This window comes from Phaseolus vulgaris, chromosome 1 (genome assembly GCF_000499845.2).
Source record: "Phaseolus vulgaris cultivar G19833 chromosome 1, P. vulgaris v2.0, whole genome shotgun sequence".
NCBI lineage: Eukaryota > Viridiplantae > Streptophyta > Magnoliopsida > Fabales > Fabaceae > Phaseolus > Phaseolus vulgaris.
Window position 1 is genome coordinate 28694452 of NC_023759.2, and position 21494 is coordinate 28715945.

At 35.4% G+C, this 21494-nt stretch overlaps 1 protein-coding gene across 2 annotated transcripts; it reads left to right on the plus strand.

Annotated features, from left to right (window-relative positions):
- The first annotated feature begins 629 nt into the window (after nucleotides 1–629).
- On the plus strand, nucleotides 630–3383 carry LOC137816135 (adenosine kinase 1-like). 2 transcript variants are annotated; one of them, XR_011081764.1, is made up of 6 exons: nucleotides 892–1549; nucleotides 1627–1728; nucleotides 2369–2439; nucleotides 2517–2583; nucleotides 2988–3079; nucleotides 3161–3383. XR_011081764.1 is itself a non-coding variant. In XM_068619224.1 (5 exons), the coding sequence occupies exons 1-5, from the start codon at nucleotides 780–782 to the stop codon at nucleotides 3000–3002; spliced, it is 351 nt and encodes a 116-aa protein (XP_068475325.1). In that variant the 5' UTR covers nucleotides 630–779; the 3' UTR covers nucleotides 3003–3152. The 2 variants fall into 2 exon arrangements, 1 of the variants encoding a protein (XP_068475325.1); XM_068619224.1 differs by lacking the exons at nucleotides 892–1549; nucleotides 3161–3383 and adding an exon at nucleotides 630–875 and having other exon boundaries at nucleotides 2988–3152.
- The last annotated feature ends 18111 nt before the right edge of the window (nucleotides 3384–21494 follow it).

A 21494-nucleotide genomic window follows, 5' to 3' on the forward strand; every position in this document is an offset into this window, starting at 1 on the left:
TTCTTGAACTGGTGGTCTCACTTCAAATATGGCCTTAAACTTTATGTAAAAGGTTTGAAAATAATTATTTCAATTGGGTTGTAACTTGTAGCACTTTGGTCACTTTAAGTGTTGTTGATAATATCCTAAAAAAATAGTAACATTATTATAAAATAAGTTTACCTGTATTTTGAAGTTCTTAATATGTTCATATGGATAAGTGGATTCATATCTTTCTATACTGGGACACTTCCAATTGTAAGGAAGGTTTATACCCATTATCTTGGTTGTAAATGGGTGATCATCTTCATCTCCCTCGTGTGCGATAATGGTTTGTTAAACTTTTGTTATATCTTTGCTTACACCTCGTCTTTGTAATTTTCTATCTCCGGTGTCGAACTCATTTGCATTATGTTCGAATGTCGATGGCAAGTGCCAACATTAGGTTGATAGTGTGTTGAATTAACTTGGGCTAGCTAGCTTGCTCAGACTAAATGTTAGTTTGAATAAAATTGCGAGAATGTCATGTCTTCCATACTATCTTGTCTTTGATGATCCTAAACCAATATAGTTGTCTATAATTTCTTTTATTAAAAAAATATTAACTTTTATTCTAAAAATTTTAAACACCTTTCGACTTAAACGCGTTCCAGCAAAACCCAAAACCTCATAAATCCTATATCCCAAATTTCATCCTCCAAAGCATTTTTCAAATTCCAAATCCCACATCACCTACTTCCAAATCCACCCACACACTGGTAGTCTTCTTCGAATGCTTCCATGGTTTGGTTCTTCTTCGAATGCTTCCATGGTTTGGTTCTTCTTCGATTCCTTCTTCCAATTCACGTGCTACTCAAGCTCACGGTAGTCGTCGTCTTCTTCTTCGTTCTTCTACGGTTCGTTCTTCTTCAATTTTCCTTCGATTTTCTCATGGTTAGAATTGATTGATTCTATTAACCTACTCTTATTTTGGCTATTTTGGCCCTGAGTGTGCCATTTTCTTAATTTCATATACATATTATTAATATGATGTGGTTCTAGTCCTTGGGATGTATAAAACCGCTATTCCCACTTCTTATATGTTTTTCCCTCTGCTAATGCTTTATACTAGAATGTTGTTCAGGAAAATCACAAGTTTTACCTATTTCTTTTACTAAATACTCAATGTACATATTTGTAGAAAATTTGTAAATTAAGAACTTGATGTATAACTGGTTATATATTCAACCTTTAGATCTGGAAAGATTTTTAGCTTTCTCTCCTTACTACATTTATTTTCTGGGCTAGTATTTTATCGGAGGTTATTTTCTTTTTAGGATAAGATTTTTTTCTTATAAATTTTCATATGATATGACAATCATCTTAGGTATGAAAAATTGGCTAGCAAATCTAATGTGGAGTACATTGCTAGGTAATACACTCGATTCGAATTATTAGATTTCTAGTCATAGATTCTAGCTTTACTAAAAGAGCGGGAAAGAAAAGAGATGAAAGTGCACATTTCATCTTGACGAGTTTTATAATTTTCTCATCGGTAGGTGCTACTTAGAATTCAATCCGGGTTGCTCAGGTATGTACTTTCTTTTATGTAATGAGCTGAGTCCGCAGTAGTTGTGTAGCTAATCATTTGCCTTCTCTTCGTAACAGTGGATGCTTCAAGTACCTAATGCCACAGGTTACAAAGGCTGCATGGGAAAGGACAAATTTGGGGAGGAAATGAAGAAGAAATGTTCACTTGATGGTTTAATGGTAAGTTTATCTTTGATTATCTTGTCACTTAGAATTCCATTTCTGAAATTAACTTTCTATTCATTCAACAATTAGGTTCACTATTATGAAATCGATACTGCACCTATGAGAACTTGTGTTGTTTGTGTGGTTGGTGGTGAAAGGTGAGACGATCAAGCTTTCCTTGAGTTTCTATTCTACTTATTATAGAAATCAATAATTATATTTTATGTTTTTTTTTTGTAAATAGTATACTTCAGATTAACATATATTTGATCGCAAAACAAGTATTTGAAGCCTCCTATTTGATTGCATCTAATACAGGTCACTCGTTGCTAACTTATCAGCTGCAAAATTGCTATAAGTCAGAGCATTTGATCAAACTAGAAAATTGGGCATTAGGTACCTAGTTGATATAGTGTCCCTTTCTATCTCATATACCTGAATAATCCAAATAGCCGACATTTGTTATCACGAGTTCTGTTTAGTTGAAAAGGCCAAGTACTTCTATATTTTTGTTTTTTTCTCAGTGTATCCCCTGATTCCATTCAATTAGTTGTTGAACACGCAGCTGCAAATAGCAAGGTTAGATATGATTCGAACTTGGCATTCTCATTTTAATAGTAGTTTCTAAGAATAAGTATTCCATTCATGTTTGCAGACCTTCATGATGAACCTTTCCGCTCCCTTTATCTGTGAGTTCTTCAAGGATGCACTGGTGAAAGTGCTACTGTAAGGATCCTTCTCTCTTTATATTAAAGAAAAATTTACATATTGATTTTATTAACGATGTCCATTCTTGGATTCAGATATATGGACTATGTTTTTGGAAATGAGACTGAAGCAAGAATATTTTCTAAAGTTCAAGGCTGGGAGGTAATAATTACTCAACAGATAGGAGAATTATAATGAGTGCATATAGAAGGAGAATTATGATGAGATTTTTGGAGTTAGAAGAGAAAGAAAATCAAGGAGAGAATGATGCAATTTATAGCATTAAGCCAATGGGGTTTATATACATTTGAATAAGTTGAGAAAGATAAAAGTGGGAAGAGCAAATTGAGTGATGGAGTGTTTGTTTTCTATTCCTGCTCTACAGGCCCTCTCTGTTTGGATTTCTTTGATTCTGTTTTGTCCATAAAATAATCTGCATTATTTATTAAGCTTTTGCTTCATGCACTATTAAATAATCTCATCTTTCTATACAAGGAATTGTGTCCATGTGAAATTGGAAAACCAAGTCTACCTAAATATTATTTTTATCCACCTAATATATGCAGTTGTCATTTACTTAAAGCACACTGCTTCATTAAGCTTGGGGTGAGTCATATTATGCGGCCAAAGGGTTATATAGAAAACTTGTAACTGGCAGGTAAGTACTCAATCTATTTTTTCTGTTCACTGCTTAAAATGATACATTTTTTAGGGAATGTACTAAGACCGAAATTGGCAGGTTATATCTGTGGAGCCTCTTTTAAATCGTGTTGAAGTTACAAGGGACACAAGTTATCTATGTTTTGGTTCTCTATATGTAGAACTTAAGGTAGCTGAATGCATATGTTATTGTTACTTCAAGATCTGCTTCATTAGTTTTAAGCTGCAGCACGGGTTTCTATTTTATATGATTGGTTTTATTGTATTTAAAATTGGATTACTAACACTTAATTTGCATTGGTGTAAACTAATAAATATATGGCAATGCTGTAGGAATTGTTTTTCTTACTTTATCCCATTCTATATTCCATATATTTTCTCAATTAGTAGGACTAATTTACAGGGGAAAAAAGAGAGTAATTCACAGGGCAAAATTATAGATTGGTTTCTGGGTATGAAATGCTCTAACCATCAAATATAATTCACAGGGAATAATTTTTTATAAAATTATATATAAAAAAACCCATCAAATATAAAAGGTCATAAATCATACTTACAGGATATAAAATGCTCTAACCATCCAATCAAGTCAAACCACATTAGAAAATAAACTAAGTTTAGAGATTTTATAAAAAAAACTTAAACTTATATAAAATTCTATTTAGATAAATAAATTGGTCTCTTATCACAATATTTTCCAATTAAAATGAAACAGTACATTCAAAGTAAATCTAAGTAGACATGATTCTGAATGGATAATTAGTATGTCCCATTTTTTTGACGTCTATGATAACTTAGATTTACGATATTCATTTCAATCGTGAGCTTCGCTAACTTTTTTAAAATTAGATTCCTTATTAACAAGGTATTTTAAGTAGGAAAGTTAATTCTCTTTTAATTTCTACTTAGGTTCTATGATATTAATTGATTTAGTGTAGATTAAAGTTTAATATGTATAAATTTATAATTTTCTTGAATAATTTAAGTTTATAAAATATTATATTTGTGGAAAATTATAATTAATGTTGGTTAAAGCTTTATGAGCATGAATTTGCAATTTTAATTGAATTATTTAAGTTTATAAACAGGTAAAAATACCATTTTAAACAGGTATTAATAATAATACATATAAAAATAGCCACAAATTTATGTTTGGTCGCTGTAATTAAAAAAAAAAATTTAGCCACCAAAATTATTTTGTCGCTATTGGAGTCTCCATTTAGTCACCGAATTAGCCACCACCAGTTTTTTTAGTTAATTATTTTAATCCATTAGCGACCGAAAATGGTGGTCGCTATTAGCGACCGAAAGTGGTAGTCGCTATCAGCCACCGATTTTGTTATTAAAATTTGGTTGCTAATTTGGTCTCTAAATTCTGGTGACCAAATTTTCTGCGACCGATTTAGCCACTAAAATTTCGGTCGCAAATTTGTGACCAATTTATAATTCGGTCGCTAAATGTTTTGCGACTAAGGTTTTCGCTTCCATTTTTATTTGGTGACTGTTTCGGTCACAAATATGCTTAGCGACCGATTATAGTGCTTTTAGCGACCGAATTTGGTGGTCGCTAAAAGTGATTTTCTTTGTAGTGTATTATCCTCTCAAATCTTATCTGATACTATATATTTTTTAAAGTTTGTATTTTTCTCAACCGATTTCAAATACTAAAAGTAGATATTCCCTTATTTTTGGCTAAGATTCTGGATAATTTTATTGAATCTATCTCTTAATGACAAATAAGCCCTATAAATGATTCTTTAGATAAGTTGCATTCTCTTTTAATAAGAAATAAAACTAATTAACGATACATAGTCCCACTACCTCAGGTTGTGCCTAATCATTTTTTGGTCATGCACGAAAACATTAGACTACTCATTTTAATTATGACATAAGTTGTGCAGAATCGGTTTAAGACCTTGTTTTCTCTTATCATTTTACCTAATTTAAATTACCTTACAAGTTTATTATTCAATTATTGCCTAAGTTAAAAATGAACTTGTGTTTGTTTCACAATGTTAAATTTTAAGCAAATGTCATGTTAGTAGAATTAGGCAGCACTTGTTCGATAAGGTCGATCTTTTTGTAGATACATATGATAAAATCATTCTTATGTAGATGTCGTTTGATAAGTTCAACTTTATTTAGATGTCACTTGATAAGGTCAACTTCATGTAAATGTCACCTGATAAGGTCGATCTTATGTAGATGTCATTTGATAAGGTTAGCTTTTCAACCAAATTGGTGGATAAATGTTTCCACTCGAGCCGGTGACGACAAATATTTGCTATTGAGCTAGTGATAAATATTTGTCAGCCGAGTTAGTGGCGATAAATGTTTTTTAGTCTAACAGGTGGTGATAAATGTTTTCCCGTCAAATTGATGATGATAAACATTTCCAGCTGAGCTAGTGATGATAAATATTTTTTAGTCAAGCTGGTGGTGATAAATGTTTTCAAACCGAACTCATGGCGTTAAATGTTTTTTTAGTTGAATTGACAGTATTAAATATTTTCCAATGAAACTAGTGACGATGAAAGTATCCTAACCGAAATGGTGACGATAAATGTTTTCTAATGAAAATAAATGTTTTCTAACCATTATCATGACAGTAACCATGATGATAGATATTTTTTAATCGAGCTTGTGACAATAAATGTTTTTTAACTGAGTTGGCAATGTTGTCTAATAAAATCAACTTTACACTTGTGATACTAATTATTATCTTCTCCTTAAATCAAAGACTCATTAATCTTAACCAAATCATATAACATATTGCATTTGAATCACCTAAATCAAATTTATCAACACCATCACCATAGGTTACATAAGACCTATAGTTCATCCCAGGTTGCATAAGACCTACACTGCCTCCCTAAGTTGTAGTTGGAAGTGCTTTAGCTCGTTGGCCAATTGTATTATATATTATTCTCGCTATTTTGTTGAATAACAGTCATTCTGATTTGAATTGTTTAGTCGTATTTATGATGCAAAATTGTTCTTTTTAGAGTAATGTGTTCCATGAGTTTTGATAGCATTAGTATGAAAGATCTAACTTTTATTGCACTAGCTGTTAAAAAGGGTAAATCGCTCTTGAAATCTAAGGATATAAACTCTAAAAGAAAATCCTCCAAAAGACCAAATGAAAATTTACCATTTGCTAGCAAATAGAGCTTCCAACATTTAAGTAAGTAATCAATAAAACAAATATAAAAAAAACTAAAACTAATGTGCATGATGAGACTTTGAGATTTACTTGTACCCATATAGAGTATAGGGGCCCAAGTAATACCTGTTTGTTGGGTACACAATTGTTGACGTATCGGTTGTCCTTTAGTTTCTTCAAGTTTATTTCCTTTGTTGTAGGTGATTCACCGGTCGGGGGTTGATGTGAATGCAATAGCAAGAATACATGATTCTTTGACATTCTTAGGAACAACTTGAGTTGGTCATGAATTGGCACTTCAATTAGAATTGGATCAATGTTCTAATTCCAGAACTCACCAAGACTTTGCACCGAACCAAAGCTCACATGGAAGTCCATGTATTGTCAAATTGAATCAAGCAACAAGAATGGAAGAAAACACAATTGAACTCAGCCAAAAAAACAGAAAACTACCGAACAGAAATTGAAATACAGCAAAGGACCGAACAGAATTTAAAGAACAAGTAAGCTATAATGAAGAACATGAAAAGGAAACAAAGCTTGAGAATAGAAAACTTATGGAGATGGAAGGAGAGGTGAGTGATCACGCCACTTAGAGTGTGGATACTCCAAGATTAGTGAGTTGCCGCCACTTGAGGTTAACCATAAACACCCAAGATAAGACTTGATGAAGGCACCAAAGCTCTTCCAATTTCTCTCTCAAATTGAGTAGAGTTTTCTTACTACAATTTCCAAATTTGATTTGTACAAGCTAAGCACCTTTATTTATAGCCTATAAGGTGCTGAAATGCAAAGCTAATCAAATGCAAATGTGCCCCTAAATGACATGTAATTTCGGCGCCAACTAATGCATGAAGGAAGTGTGACTTTCCTTCCTAGTTTGGCACCTCCTAACTCATATCTACACTCCCCTTAACATCCCTTACTAAGTTCACACCCCCCTAAGCTTCTACTATTTCTAAACTACAACTAAGGATGCTTTTACAAAAGAGGTTTCTTATGTTTCCCTCTAAGCACCTTCCTAAAGACTATTCTATATATTTTCTACTTAAAGAGAGATATTCAAAATGAAGCCTATTATTTGAGAGTTTGTAGACTTCTTTATCTTTAGGCTTGATCTTCTCTTTGACTTCTTTTAATTTGTGAGAAGACTAGAAGGAAGAACTTCAAATGTGTAGGTGAAAATCCTCTTCCTTCATTAATAAAATCCTCTCCTATTGGATATCCATCAGGGGTACCTGCGATTGCACTCCGACGCTCAAGTCAGTGCTATGATTTAAGTGTGTTTTGGTAGAATATGAAAAACGTACCTCACTTTCTCACAAAGAGTTCTATTTATAATGTTGACTCGTGGGCTTTTACCTTTATGGGATGGATAGATAGTTAACAACTAACATGCGTAGTGGTTCCCTAATATCATGGTAGTGTATCTTTCGGTTTGATCAGTTTCTATCGTTATATTGGGATATTTCCCGGATATTTCGGAGTGTGCATTTGACCCATTCGACATTATTTGTAACTGTTTATTTATGACGTTGTAAATGTTATTTGACTCGGGTGGTCGGTTACCCGGTTGTCCGAACCTGACTGGTACACTTGCCCGCAGGCTCAAATTGATCCATTTATGAAGAGTCGTGTAGGATGGTTGGAGTTCTCGAGGTTATGCATGACTGCTGGCAGCATTCAATGCGCAGTAGAGATGTGATGTTTGGCAGAGCCGCCATTTTGAGATGCATTGTTTTTTGGATGCATTCAATGGTGGGGATTTTGTGTCGTTTTGGATGCCGAGTAGTGCTGACCATTGGATCACATTAGATCTAACGGTGTTGGATGAAGGGTAGAGGACTCTTTCTCTTACTTTCTTTGCTATAAATAGCGCTTCATTAGAACATCGGAGGGTTTACGCTTTCCTTCTTGCTCGTAGAACTTGTGTTGTTTGCCCCGAGTGCCGAGTCCGCTACTTCTTTTAAGTTGTCAAGTTTTCAGGTTAGTAATGTATTCTTCTGATAACGTTGTTAATATCAAATCATATGTGACTCGTATTGCGTCTGGTAGTGCGATAGAGGGTAGTGGGCCGGTCAATCGTTGGACGACCCAAGTTATGATTGGGTTGATCCATCAGTGTTAAAAATTCCCACTAGGTTTAGGGATTCTGATAGTTTAGACCAGTTTTTGACTAAAAATTCATTTCTAACTCCCGACTGTCTGTCAGATGCAGTAATGGCTGATATTTGTGGTCTTGCCGATCGCGTATGCCACAGTCGGGAAAACACATCATAAGATTTTTTCTCTGTGTATACTTTTTCCGTTGATTAGCACATAACCTTGCCTTTTGATGATTTTACCATGGGGGTCCTTCGGATCCTCTATGTGGCACCTACTCAATTACATCCAAATTCGTGGGTGGCCCTTTAGGCGTTCTGAGTGCTTTGTCATCTTTTTAAACTTCTACCCACACCTGAAGCTTTTTTATATTATTATAATACCCGTCTGAGTACTCCTGTGAGCTGGTTTGTCTAACCGACCGGGAAATATTCGGTTTGCTGCTTTTACAACCTCATACAAAATTTTTAAAGAAAAGTATTTCAAAATTTTCGTGGAGCCGGATGGCTGAGATCTGTTTTATTGGTGGATGGGCAAACCAAAATTAATTTCCATTGGAAGGAGAATCCGATACAACTTGGTAATTAGTTGTGGTCATCTATGCCACCGTTGGATAAATCGATTTTGGTAGTTTTCGATCAACTTCCCTATATAAGCTGCCCACCCGAGAGGTGATAACTTTACATGGGTCATCTAAGAAGTGAACAGATTTCAATGGTACGTAGATTTCCTGCATCTAACTATGTATTCGTTATGTTGATGTGGGTTAATTTTATATGTACTTTTCAGCTCTTATCTTACGGATGGATTCGACCTTGAGCAAATTTATGAGTAATCTCAAGCGACAAGCGGCCAGATGGAAGCTTGGAAGCTTCGAGGTGGCTGAGAAAGAGAAAGCTATTGCCCAGTTGAAGTTATCTCGACCACTGCTCCGATTCCACCGGCTGTTAGTTGAAAGAGGGATCGTCCGCCTAAGGTCCAAGCTGGTCCTGAGGTCGGGTAGTCATCCATCAAGCAGCCTTCCATGTTAAGCCCTTCAATGCAAGTGGCACAGGCTATGCAATTTGACTTGCTCCCGGAAGATGAAGGCGTTCTAGTAGCCATACCCACCAGAAACTTGATAGAAGAATTAGTAGAATTGCAAAGTTGGGCTACTGTCGTGGGTAAGACGCTCAATGAAGAATTAAACAGGATTAATATAGTACTAGTGCCTAAGCTGAGGGTCGAGTTGGAAAAATTGGCCAATTTATTGAAGGTGGCCTTGGAGGCTGTTGAGGCTTGTAGAGAAAAGATGCAGAGGGATGAACTGGCGACCAAAGAACTACAAGAGGTTTTGAAGGCACACCTTACCAAAGTGGAGGCTGAGAGGGATCAACTTCTGAAAGAGAAAGTTGACGTTGAGAAAAAAGAAAAATCCCTCCCTATCGAGATGGAGAAGTGCTAGGAATTTATGCTACGAATAAATGAAGAAAGTTTCTATCATGGTATCCGCCAGGTAGCTTTTTATCATGACGTGCCGATGAATGACCCTTGTTATGATTTAAACAAAGATGTAGTAAATGGTGAGCTAGTGCCACTTGGTGGGAATGCTGAAAATGTTATGGAAGAGGAAGAATCTCAGCGTACCGAGGTGATCAAGCCAGAATCGTTGGTCGACGAGATAATAGAATGAATTTGAAAACATGGACCTGGGTTGTGGGCTTGGAACAAATTTTATTACCGCAATTTTACTCTTAACGGCATATGAACGACCAAATCTCTTTTACTCTTGTTTTTATATATTCGTTATCTGGCTTTGTTGAATGATTGGATTTGGGTAAAATACATGTGTGTAACTTTAGAGTGAGCTTCAGACCGAAAGAATGGTAAAACAACCTTTGAAAGAGTTAACAATGAATTTAGGGTTGAACAAATAGTAAAATAACAAAGTTATTAATGAGATTCAGACCGATGGACAGGTAAAATAATGAATTTCAGACTGATAGTCCGGTAAAATAACAGTTATTAATGAGATTCAGACCAATAGACCGGTAAAATAATGAATTTCAGACTGATAGACCGGTAAAATAATAGTTATTAATGATATTCAGATCGATGAACCGATAAAATAATGAATTTCAAACCGATAGACCGGTAAAATAACATTTATTAATGAGATTTAGACCGATAAACCGGTAGAATAATGAATTTCAGACCTATGGACTGGTAAAATAACAGTTATTAATGAGATTCTGACTGATAGACCGGTAGAATATGGATTTCGGACCGATAGACCGGTAAAATAACTTCTGGTTGAGGTGTTATGCGCTTGGTGAAATTTTATGGAATCATCACGATGCACCCTCTGGATGTAATGCAAAATAAAGAAAGAGATGTAAGACTGGAATGTTTTTAAAGTGCCTCGTTAAAACCTTCTCGGTAGAAAACCCTCCTTAGGGATAAAACGACCGAGCGAGGAAAGAGCACACTAATAAAGTTTACCAACTGTAATAGAATTTGAGATGCGTGGCATTCCACGTTCTTGGTATAGATTTTCCTGATAAATATTTTAAGTGATAAGCACCTCCTGCTCCTGTGTCGGCAATTCAGAATGACCCTTCCTATTTGCTAGAGAATTTTCCTCCCGTCTTCCAGGCGTCGCTGCGCATTTGCCATACTAAATCTTCTTTCTGAAAGTTTCTCGGTTTTACCCTTGAATTGTACCTCCTTGCCGCCCATAATTTGCACGCTTCCTTTGTTATCCTGCATTGATCTTTAAGTTCATTGATGAGGTCAAGGCCAACCAACAGACTCTTCTTGTTCAAGTCTAAATCCAATGTTTGCCGTCGTAAGGAAGGTTCCCCTACTTCGACAGGTATCGTGGCTATACGATGTTTCTTGGGTTGTAGATTGTGGCGTGCATCGGTAGGCCCATAAAACCTCGAGTAGTTCTTTTGTCCCATTACCTTTTGTTGGACCGAGTCTCTTTTTTAATTCGTTGAGGATGACTTTATTGGCCGCTTCTGCCTGATTGTTGGTCTACGGGTGCTTTACTGATATTGTAATGTGTTTGATGTTGAGTTTTCATAGAATTTAGCCAATCCTCGATCGGTAAATTGTCAGCCATTGTCGGTGATAATAATATGGGGTAGTTTGAATTGACACACGATATTTTTCCAAACAAAATTTTGGACGTTCGTGCAGTTATTGTTGTTAAGGGCTCGACTTCGATCCATTTAGTGAAGTAATCTACGCCGACTAGTAAAAAGTTGCATTGTCCTTTGCCTGGAGCAAATGGTCCAATGTTATCCATCTCTCACTTCACAAATGGCCATGTGGAGATAATGGAATGGAGATTCTTGGGTTTCTGGTGAGATATGTTGCCATATTCTTGGCACTTCACACATTTTCGTACAAATCGGTACAATATGTTGAAGATGGTTGCTGCCCCTTCAAGACATGTGTTTGATGAAGACTTTTATGTACAATTCATGTATATTTCCTTTTGCTTTAAGAATGTCTTAAGTTGTGTTTAGAGGTTGTTTAAGAGTAGGCTTTTTGCTGAGTAACTCACCTCTTAACCCCTGATCATGTGATAAGAGCAAACACAAAATTTCTTAAACTGTTTTTCACATGTTTTACAAAAAGCACGTTTATTGCATAAAAATAAATCTGTTCTTTTCTAAATAAACAAATTCTTTTTTAAACTGATGCTTTGGCTAAGTCTTGTGAAAATTAGATTTTGACTAAGTCTTCTACCTTTCAAAACGACTGTGTTTTAATAGTTAAGCTTTTTCTGTTATCGTTTTGAAAAATAAATCTGTTCATCTGTAAATGAATGGATTCTTTTTAGTCTAGTTCAAAGCTTATCTTAAACGGTTTTTAGTTTTTGTCCCTGCACCAGAATGGTTGACTAAGTCTCCTCACATAACAGATTCTCTAACTGCTTTTGAAAATAAATCTGTTCATTTTATTTTCAATCTGTTCTTTTTATAACAGCTTTAACTATTTTTCAAAAATCTGTTATAAGTTGGTTTTCTATAAAAAGAAAACTTGTTTCAGAGTTTAAACATCGATCATACATTTGAGAAAACAAGTTTTGCATAAGAGAATTAAGGATTTACAAAGAATTAACATTTGTTCTTGAAAGGTTTCCAAAATAAAAAATGTGCTTGTTCTTGTTTGGTTCCAAAGCTTGGTGAGAGGTGTTGCTACTGTTTAAGCGATCTGTTCTACTGGGTTAAGGCAGATTTCTGGATCCTCTATCAGGTGTATTCGTTTCACATTTCATTTCTTGTAAAAGTATGGTTGTAAACTCTTCTTGATAGGGTTTCTTGATGAGTGTGTATGCTGAAATAGGGTTTTTCAGCAAGTGTACCAAAGTTTTTCTAGGGTTCAAAAACAGTGGTGTTTGTGGTTGTTTGAATTGTGATTTAGTGAATTTCACCTTGGTTTAGGTGAAGACTGGATGTAGCTTATTGGAGTGAACCAGTATAACTGCCTTGTGTTCAATCTCCCTTAATCTCTACACTCGAATTACTGCATATCTGTTAAACTGTCAAGAAATAAATTTGTTCAATTAATAATAAATCTGTTCTTTCTGGGCTTGTTTCATACTGTTCTTAATTTCTGGAAAAACTGTTTGATTATGAAAAGAACATATATAATCTGTTAAAAGCCACTGGAACAGATTGATTGTGATAGGTTACTCAATTAATTGTCAAACTATCAATTAAACCTTAATCACTTGCTTAAAATTGAAGGTTGTTGTTTTGTGATTCACTGGTTTTCTTTCTAATATCAGGGTGTGTGTGACTTGCAAATTAATCTGCATAATCTTGAGATTAACTTGGCTGATATAAACGTTTTTAAACATTAACAGTGCCAAAATAAATCTGTTCATTTTCAAATAAATCGATGTATTTTCTGTATACTATGATAAATACTGATTTTGCGAGAAACTTTTAAAAGGTCAATTCACCCCCCCTCTTGAACTTTGGCATTATTAAACCCAACAATTGGTATCAAGAGCTAGGACTTGTATTTTAATCAAGTTTGTTTGCAATAATGTCTGAGTTTAAAGTGCTTTTTGCTGAGGGATCTGCTGTTAATAGACCACCTATGTTCAATGGAATGAATTATGCTTTTTGGAAAATTAAAATGCGGATTTTCATGGAATCTATTGATGCATTAATTTGGGAAGCTATGGTCCATGGACCCTATGTGCCAATGCAGGTGGTCAAGGATGAACAAGTGGTAAAGCCAAGATCTGAATGGAATGAGACCGAAAGGAAGAAGGCTCAATATGATCTTGTGGCCAAGAACATCATAACCTCTGCATTAACAATGGATGAGTTCTTCAGGATATCCCAATGTAATTCAACTAAGGAAATGTTGGAAGTCTTAGAATATGAACTGTTTAGAATGCAACCCGAGGAGAGCATTGCTGATGTGCAGAAAAGGTTCACTCACATTGTGAATCACCTTACTGGTTTGGGAAAGGAATTTGACAAAGAGGAACTCAACATAAAAGTGCTGAAGTGCCTCGACAGAAGCTGGCAACCAAAGGTGACTGCCATATCAGAAAGCCGTGATCTGTCAAAGCTGGGAACTGCTACACTATTTGGAAAATTAATGGAGCATGAGCTAGAGCTCAAGAGACTCAAAGAGCAGGAAACAACAGAAAGAAAACCCAAAGGACTTGCACTGAAAGCAAGTGAACAAAATGAGATCAAGGAAGAAAAAGAAGATGCTAAAAATGATGAAACAATAAGTCTTCTTACAAAGAGATTCAGCAGATTCTTGAAGAAGAAAAGCAGAGATAAGAACCAGCAGAAAAGAAGGTATCCTAAACCTAATGATTCAAATTCCTCTAACTATACTTGCTTTGGCTGTGGCAAAACAGGGCACATCAAAATGGATTGTCCAAACAATCAATCAAAGGAAAAATCTGCCAGCAAGAAGGTTGAAAGGAGCAAGGGAAGAAGAGCTTACATCTCATGGGAAGAAAATGAAGTATCTTCAACCAGCAACTCTTCAACTGAGAGTGAGGAAAACAATTTGTGCTTCATGGTGAAGGATGAAGAGTTAATCTCTGATTCAGTAAGTGAATTCTCTATGGATTCTGATAACTATGATCAATTGCTTGTTGCTTTCAAGGAAACAAATGATGAAGCAAATAGGCTAGCTGTAATATGCAATAAGTTGCAAAAGGTAAATAATGTGCTTGCACCTAAAGTAAAAACACTTGAGGAAGAACTGCATAAGGCCAAAACAGATTTGGTAAGCCTTGAACTAACATGCTTGCATGCCTCTATTAAAACCTGTGAAAACTGCAAAAAATTGGAAAAACAAGTGGAGTATTTGCTAAAAACCCTTTCCAATTTCACCAAGGGAAGAGAAAACCTTGAGTCTCTCCTTGGCTCACAGAATGCTGTTTTCAATAAAAATGGTCTTGGTTATACCCTTGGAAATGTAACCAATGTCAAAAAGCTTTTAAGTTTTTTTGTTCCAGCAAAATCAGGTTTTTCAACTTTTAACAGTTGCAAAAAGGCATCTCATGTAACCTGTTTTTACTGCTTGAAATCTGGAAATACCTCTAGGTCATGCATTGCTAGAAAGCATCTTGTTCCTAAGAATTTAGCAAAATGGCTACCAAAGAGAAGGTTTTAATCTGTGCTGGACCCTATACTGAAAAGGGTACCATTTGTATCATTTTTATTCTGTTTTGCAGATGAGCAACAAGAAAAATCAGTGGTACTTGGACAGTGGTTGTTCCAAGCATATGACTGGAGATCTTACAAAATTCACTAGCTTGAAGCTCAAAGCAGAGGGACATGTAACCTATGGTGATAATAACCGAGGTAGGATTTTGGGCAGAGGCATTGTTGGAATAGGGAATTCAATCACTATTGAGAATGTGCTTTATGTAGAAGCACTCAAGCATAGCCTTCTCAGCATCAGTCAACTTTGTGACAAAGGATACAAGGTGAACTTCAAGTCAAAGGGCTGTACAATCTCAAGTGATTCCTCTGGTAAAGTGCTGTTTACTGATAAGAGAGTGAATAACATATATCTGTTGAATATCATGGAAACTAACTCTTCAAATGAGTGTTTGCTGTCTAGAAGTGACGAGTCTTGGCTGTGGCACAGGAGCTTAGCTCACATACACACTAATCATTTAAATAAACTGAAATCTAAAGATCTAGTTTCTGGTTTACCTAACATTAAATTTCAGGATAACAGGCTCTGTGATGCTTGTGTGAAAGGTAAACAAATCAGATCCTCTTCAACTTAAAAGATATTGTTTCTACAAAAAATCCATTGGATGTATTACATATGGACTTATTTGGACCATCTAGAGTTGCTAGCTTGGCTGGAAATTTGTATGCTTTAGTTGTTGTGGATGACTACTCTAGATTCACATGGACTTTGTTTCTTGCACATAAAAATGATGCTTACATTGCTTTTAAGAAATTAACAAAGGTTCTGCAAAATGAAAATGGTTGCTGCATTAAATCAATTCGAAGTGATCATGGGCGAGAGTTTCAGAATGCTAGATTTGAGAGGTTCTGTGAGAAGCATGGGATATCACACACTTTTTCAGTCCCTAGGACTCCCCAACAAAACGGTGTAGTTGAAAGAAAAAACAGATCATTAGAGGAACTAGCTAGATCTATGTTAAATGAATCTAAGCTTCCTAAGTATTTTTGGGCAGATGCAGTCTATATTGCAGCTTATGTGTTAAATAGAACCTTAATTAGACCCATTCTTAAGAAAACTCCATATGAATTGTATGAGGGCAGAAAACCTATTGTGAGTCACCTTAGGGTATTTGGGTGTAAATGCTTTGTATTGAATAATGACAAAGAAAATCTAGGTAAGTTTGATGCTAAATCTGATGAAGGTGTGCACATTGGTTATGCTTTAAATGGTCATGCATATAGAGTCTTCAATAAAAGGTTGCTCATAGTAGAAGAATCAATGCATGTTGTATTTGATGAAATTGATCATAGCATATCTAAAACTGCTGCTGATGACCTTGACAGTGATAAATTTAAATATGTTTTAAATCAAAATGAATTGATTCATATTGATACTGCTGATACACATGGTATGAAAGAACCTACTGTGTCTGCAGGTTTGCCAAAAAAGTGGAAAAACCCGAGAGACCTAACCCTTGATAATGTCATTGGGAACATTGAGAAAGGAGTATCAACTAGGAAATCCTTGAACAACTTCTGTGAAGCAATGGCCTTTGTATCTCAAGTGGAACCCAAAAATCCGAATGAAGCCCTCAAGGACAACAACTGGATTTTAGCCATGCAAGAGGAACTGAATCAATTTGCTCTAAATGAGGTCTGGACTCTTGTTCCTAGAATATCTGAGATGAATATAATTGGAACAAAATGGGTATTCAGAAACAAGATGGATGAGCATGGGGTGATTACCAGAAATAAGGCTAGGCTAGTGGCTAAAGGATATAATCAAGAAGAAGAAATAAACTATGATGAGACATATGCACCAGTAGCTCGGCTAGAAGCTGTTAGATTGCTGCTTGCCTTCTCCTGCATCAAAGGGTTCAAGCTATTCCAAATGGATGTGAAGAGTGCCTTCTTGAATGGTTATATAAATGAAGAGGTATTTGTTTCACAGCTACCAGGTTTTGAAGACCATCAGCATCCAGAATACGTGTTCAAACTCAAAAAGGCTCTCTATGGGCTCAAGCAAGCTCCTAGGCAATGGTATGAGAGGCTAAGTGATTTCCTCACCTCACAAGGCTATGACAGAGGCAAATCTGATAAGACCTTGTTCATTAAGAAGAAAGGAGATGACACAATTATAGTACAAGTATATGTGGATGACATCATTTTTGGATCAAACAATGGAGAATTGTGTGAAACTTTTGTGAAAGTCATGAAGAGTGAGTTTGAAATGTCAATGATGGGTGAGTTGAACTATTTTCTAGGCTTGCAGGTCAAAAAACTCAAGGATGGCATTTTCTTAAATCAAGCTAAATACTGCAAGGATCTGCTGAAGAAATTTGAAATGGACAAGTGCAAACCAATCAGCACACCCTTCTCAACAAGCTGTCACTTGGATCATGATGAAGCTGGAATTTCTGTTGATGAAACCAAATACAGAGGACTCATAGGATCTCTATTGTATCTCACTGCCAGCAGGCCTGACATAATGTTTGCAGTGTGCATGTGTGCTCGGTTGCAATATGCTCCTAAGGAATCACATTACAATGCTGCCAAAAGGATTTTGAAGTATTTGCAAGGAACTAAAGAAGTTGGCTTGTGGTATCCAGGTAACATTTCATTAAGTTTAACTGGATATTCTGATTCAAATTTTGCAGGTTGCAAAATTGATAGGAAGAGCACAAGTGGAACCTGTCACTTGCTTGGATCAAGCTTGATCTCATGGCAATGCAAAAAGCAGGCTTGTGTAGCTCTCTCCACAGCTGAAGCAGAGTACATTGCAGCAGGGAGTTGCTGTGCTCAAACTACATGGCTAAGACAACAATTAAATGATTTTGGTATCTTACTTAACCATATACCTCTGCTGTGTTATAACACAAGTGCAATCAACTTAACCAAAAATTCTGTCATGCATTCAAGAACCAAACACATTGAAATTAGGCATCATTTCCTAAGGGAACACATTTCAAATGGAACATGTGAGATTAAGTTCATTGGTACAGATTTACAGCTTGCTGATTTGTTCACAAAACCATTGGCTAAAGATATGTTTAATTTTCTGCTCAATGAATTGGGAATTATAAATGTTAATTGTACCTCGCAGTAGAAAAATTAAATATGTTTATTCGCAATTAAATTTGTTTATTTTTTGTACTGATATGCATTGATGACTAGGAAAGAGAAATTATGATCTTTGACTGATTGACTGACTTAGTGGGCATTAACCTCTGTACCTTTGACGGTTTTGGTCATGGTTATGTAACCGATTTGATGGTTTGGGTGCCTAATGAAGGTATGAGTTGTGTGCATCGTGACCCTAAATATTTGCTGCATATTTTCAAAGATTCTCTGCACAATTTCAGAGCATCAAATATTTATGCATATCCATTCATAAATGCCATATCAACCTATTCATTTCTCAATATAAATCTGTGTGAAAATCTGCTACTCACATTGGTTGTCCATTTTCGGTTCTCACCATTTGAAACAAAGAGAAAATTCTGGTTCAACCATGGCTTCTTCTTCAAGACAGAAACAGAAAAATAAGGGTACATTGTCTTCTATGTGAAAGGGATCAAAATGAAGATCACAAGTGATGTTTGAAATTCTGTGGCTGGAATCAAGTATGCTGGAATGAAAGTGGGAAAAAAGGAAACACCAGTGGGATTCAAGAATTCAATAAACTGCAATATTACAAGAGCTGTATGAGGACCCCTACCCAGAGCATAAGCAGATTCCATGCAGGTCATTTGAACCTTACACCACGTCTTGTTGCCTACATTATAGCATGGTAACTCATCCCAAGAGTTACAAATCATGCTGTTTTACATGAAGAGGATTTAATCCTTTTATATTGCATCATGAACCAGATTAAGGTAAACTGAGTTTTGATCATCAATGAACATATGCTGAAATTTAAAAGGTTGGCTGATTATCGCTTTCCTTATGCTATACTTGTTTCAAAATTGATTGATTTCTTTGGTGTTGATGCTTCAAATGAGAGAAACGAACCCATCAAGGTTGTAAGTGAGATTGACAATTCAACTCTCACAAAAATGGGATTTCACAAAATAAAGGACAATTGGGTGGTTCTCAAAGGCAAGAATCCCCAAGAAGAACATGGAGCCTCAAACCTCAACAATGAAGATGAGGATGAAGCTATTCCCATGGAAGATGACACAGTTCAAGCTGCAAAACACTCATGTTATGTTATCCATCACTCCTGTGGGCAAGAGCAATCTGCTGAACATGCTGGAAATCAAAGGATAAGTTCTCCATCTGTAGAAATCAGAGGAGATTCACCAGCTCCACAATCAGTGCATGAAAAAGCTGCTGCAACTCACCAAAATGCTATTGTTGTGTATCAAGCTCAAGAATACAGGGGAGAGCCTTTATCCATGTTTGAAAGGCAAGTTCTGTATCGCCTTGATGCTATGACAACATAATAGAGGGCATACTTTGAGACCACTCAAGCAAGGTTTCAGCATTTGGATGATCAAATTGAAGGAGTTCAGGTGCAGCTTGCAGAGCTATACTACAAGGATTAGAAGTATCTTTCTTTCCATGCTTTCTTTTATCAGTTTTTAAATTTTTGTAATGCTGAACAATTTGTCTTTATTTTCTGGACTGTTATAGTTATGTTTCTGTTTTATCTTTCTCTATGCTTAAATGTTGTTTGATGAATCCAAAGGGGGAGAAAAATAGCTCACCATGCTAGGTGAAGCTAGCTGAAACAGGAAGTTACATTCTACACCTTAAAACTAATTCACATGTTATGCAATGTTTCAATTTTCTGGTTTAGTATTTGGTGCAATACAGATTCTTAAAGCAACAGAGCTTTGGGGATTTGTCTTCATCAAACAGGGGGAGATTGTTGAAGATGGTTGCTGCCCCTTCAAGACATGTGTTTGATGAAGACTTTTATGTACAATTCATCTATATTTCCTTTTGCTTTAAGAATGTCTTAGGTTGTGTTTAGAGATTGTTTAAGAGTAGGCTTTTTGCTGAGTAACTCACCTCTTAACCCCTGACCATGTGATAAGAGCAAGCACAAAATTTCTTAAACTGTTTTTCACATGTTTTACAAAAAACACGTTTACTATATTAAAATAAATCTGTTCTTTTCTAAATAAACAGATTCTTTTTTAAACTGATGCTTTGACTAAGTTTTGTGAAAATTAGATTTTGTGCATCAAGTATTTTGACTAAGTCTTCTACCTTTCAAAACGACTGTGTTTTAATAGTTAAGCTTTTTCTGTTATCGTTTTGAAAAATAATTTTGTTCATCTGTAAATGAATGGATTCTTTTTAGTCTGGTGCAAAGCTTATCTTAAACGGTTTTTAGTTTTTGTCCCTGCACCAGAATGGTTGACTAAGTCTCCTCACATAAAAGATTCTCTAACTGCTTTTGAAAATAAATCTGTTCATTTTATTTCCAATCTGTTCTTTTTGTAACAGCTTTAACTATTTTTCAAAAATCTGTTATAAGTTGGTTTTCTATAGAAAGGAAACTTGTTTATGAGTTTAAACATCGATCATACATTTGAGAAAACAAGTTTTGCATAAGAGAATTAAGGATTTACAAAGAATTAGCATTTGTTCTTGAAAGGTTTCCAAAATCAAAAGTGTGCTTGTTTTTGTTTGGTTCCAAAGCTTGTTGAGAGGTACTGCTACTGTTTAAGCGGTCTGTTTTACTGGGTTAAGGCAGATTTCTGGATCCTCTATCAGGTGCATTCTTTTCACATTTCATTTCTTGTAAAAGTATGGTTGTAAACTCTTCTTGATAGGGTTTCTTGAAGAGTGTGTATGCTGAAATAGGGTTTTTCAGCAAGTGTACCAAAGTTCTTGTAGGGTTCAAGAACAGTGGTGTTTGTGGTTGTTTGAATTGTGATTTAGTGAATTTCACCTTGGTTTAGGTGAAGACTAGATGTAGCTCATTGGAATGAACCAGTATAACTGCCTTGTGTTCATTCTCCCTTAATCTTTGCACTCGAATTACTGCATATCTGTTAAACTGTCAAGAAATAAATATGTTCAATTAATAATAAATCTGTTCTTTCTGGGCTTGTTTCATACTGTTCTTAATTTCTGGAAAAACTGTTTGATTCTGAAAAGAACATATATAATCTGTTAAAAGCCACTGAAACAAACTGATTGTGATAGGTTACTCAATTAATTGTCAAGCTATCAATTGAACTTTAATCACTTGCTTAAAATTGAAGGTTGCTGTTTTGTGATTCACTGGTTTTCTTTCTAATATCAGGGTGTGTGTGACTTGCAAATTAATCTGCATAATCTTGAGATTAACTTGGCTGATATAAACGTTTTTAAACATTAACAGTGCCAAAATAAATCTGTTCATTTTCAAATAAATCGATTTATTTTCTGTATACTGTGATAAATATTGATTATGCGAGAAATTTTTAAAAGGTCAATTCACCCCCCTTCTTGAACTTTGGCACTAT

Coding starts and splice junctions, on each gene's coding strand:
- LOC137816135 (XM_068619224.1), top strand. CDS start 780: ATGCTTCCATGGTTTGGTTCTTCTTCGATTCCTTCTTCCAATTCACGT. Junction 1,729..2,368: donor GTTCACTTGATGGTTTAATG/GTAAGTTTATCT, acceptor TCATGTTTGCAG/ACCTTCATGATGAACCTTTC. Junction 2,440..2,516: donor GCACTGGTGAAAGTGCTACT/GTAAGGATCCTT, acceptor TCTTGGATTCAG/ATATATGGACTATGTTTTTG.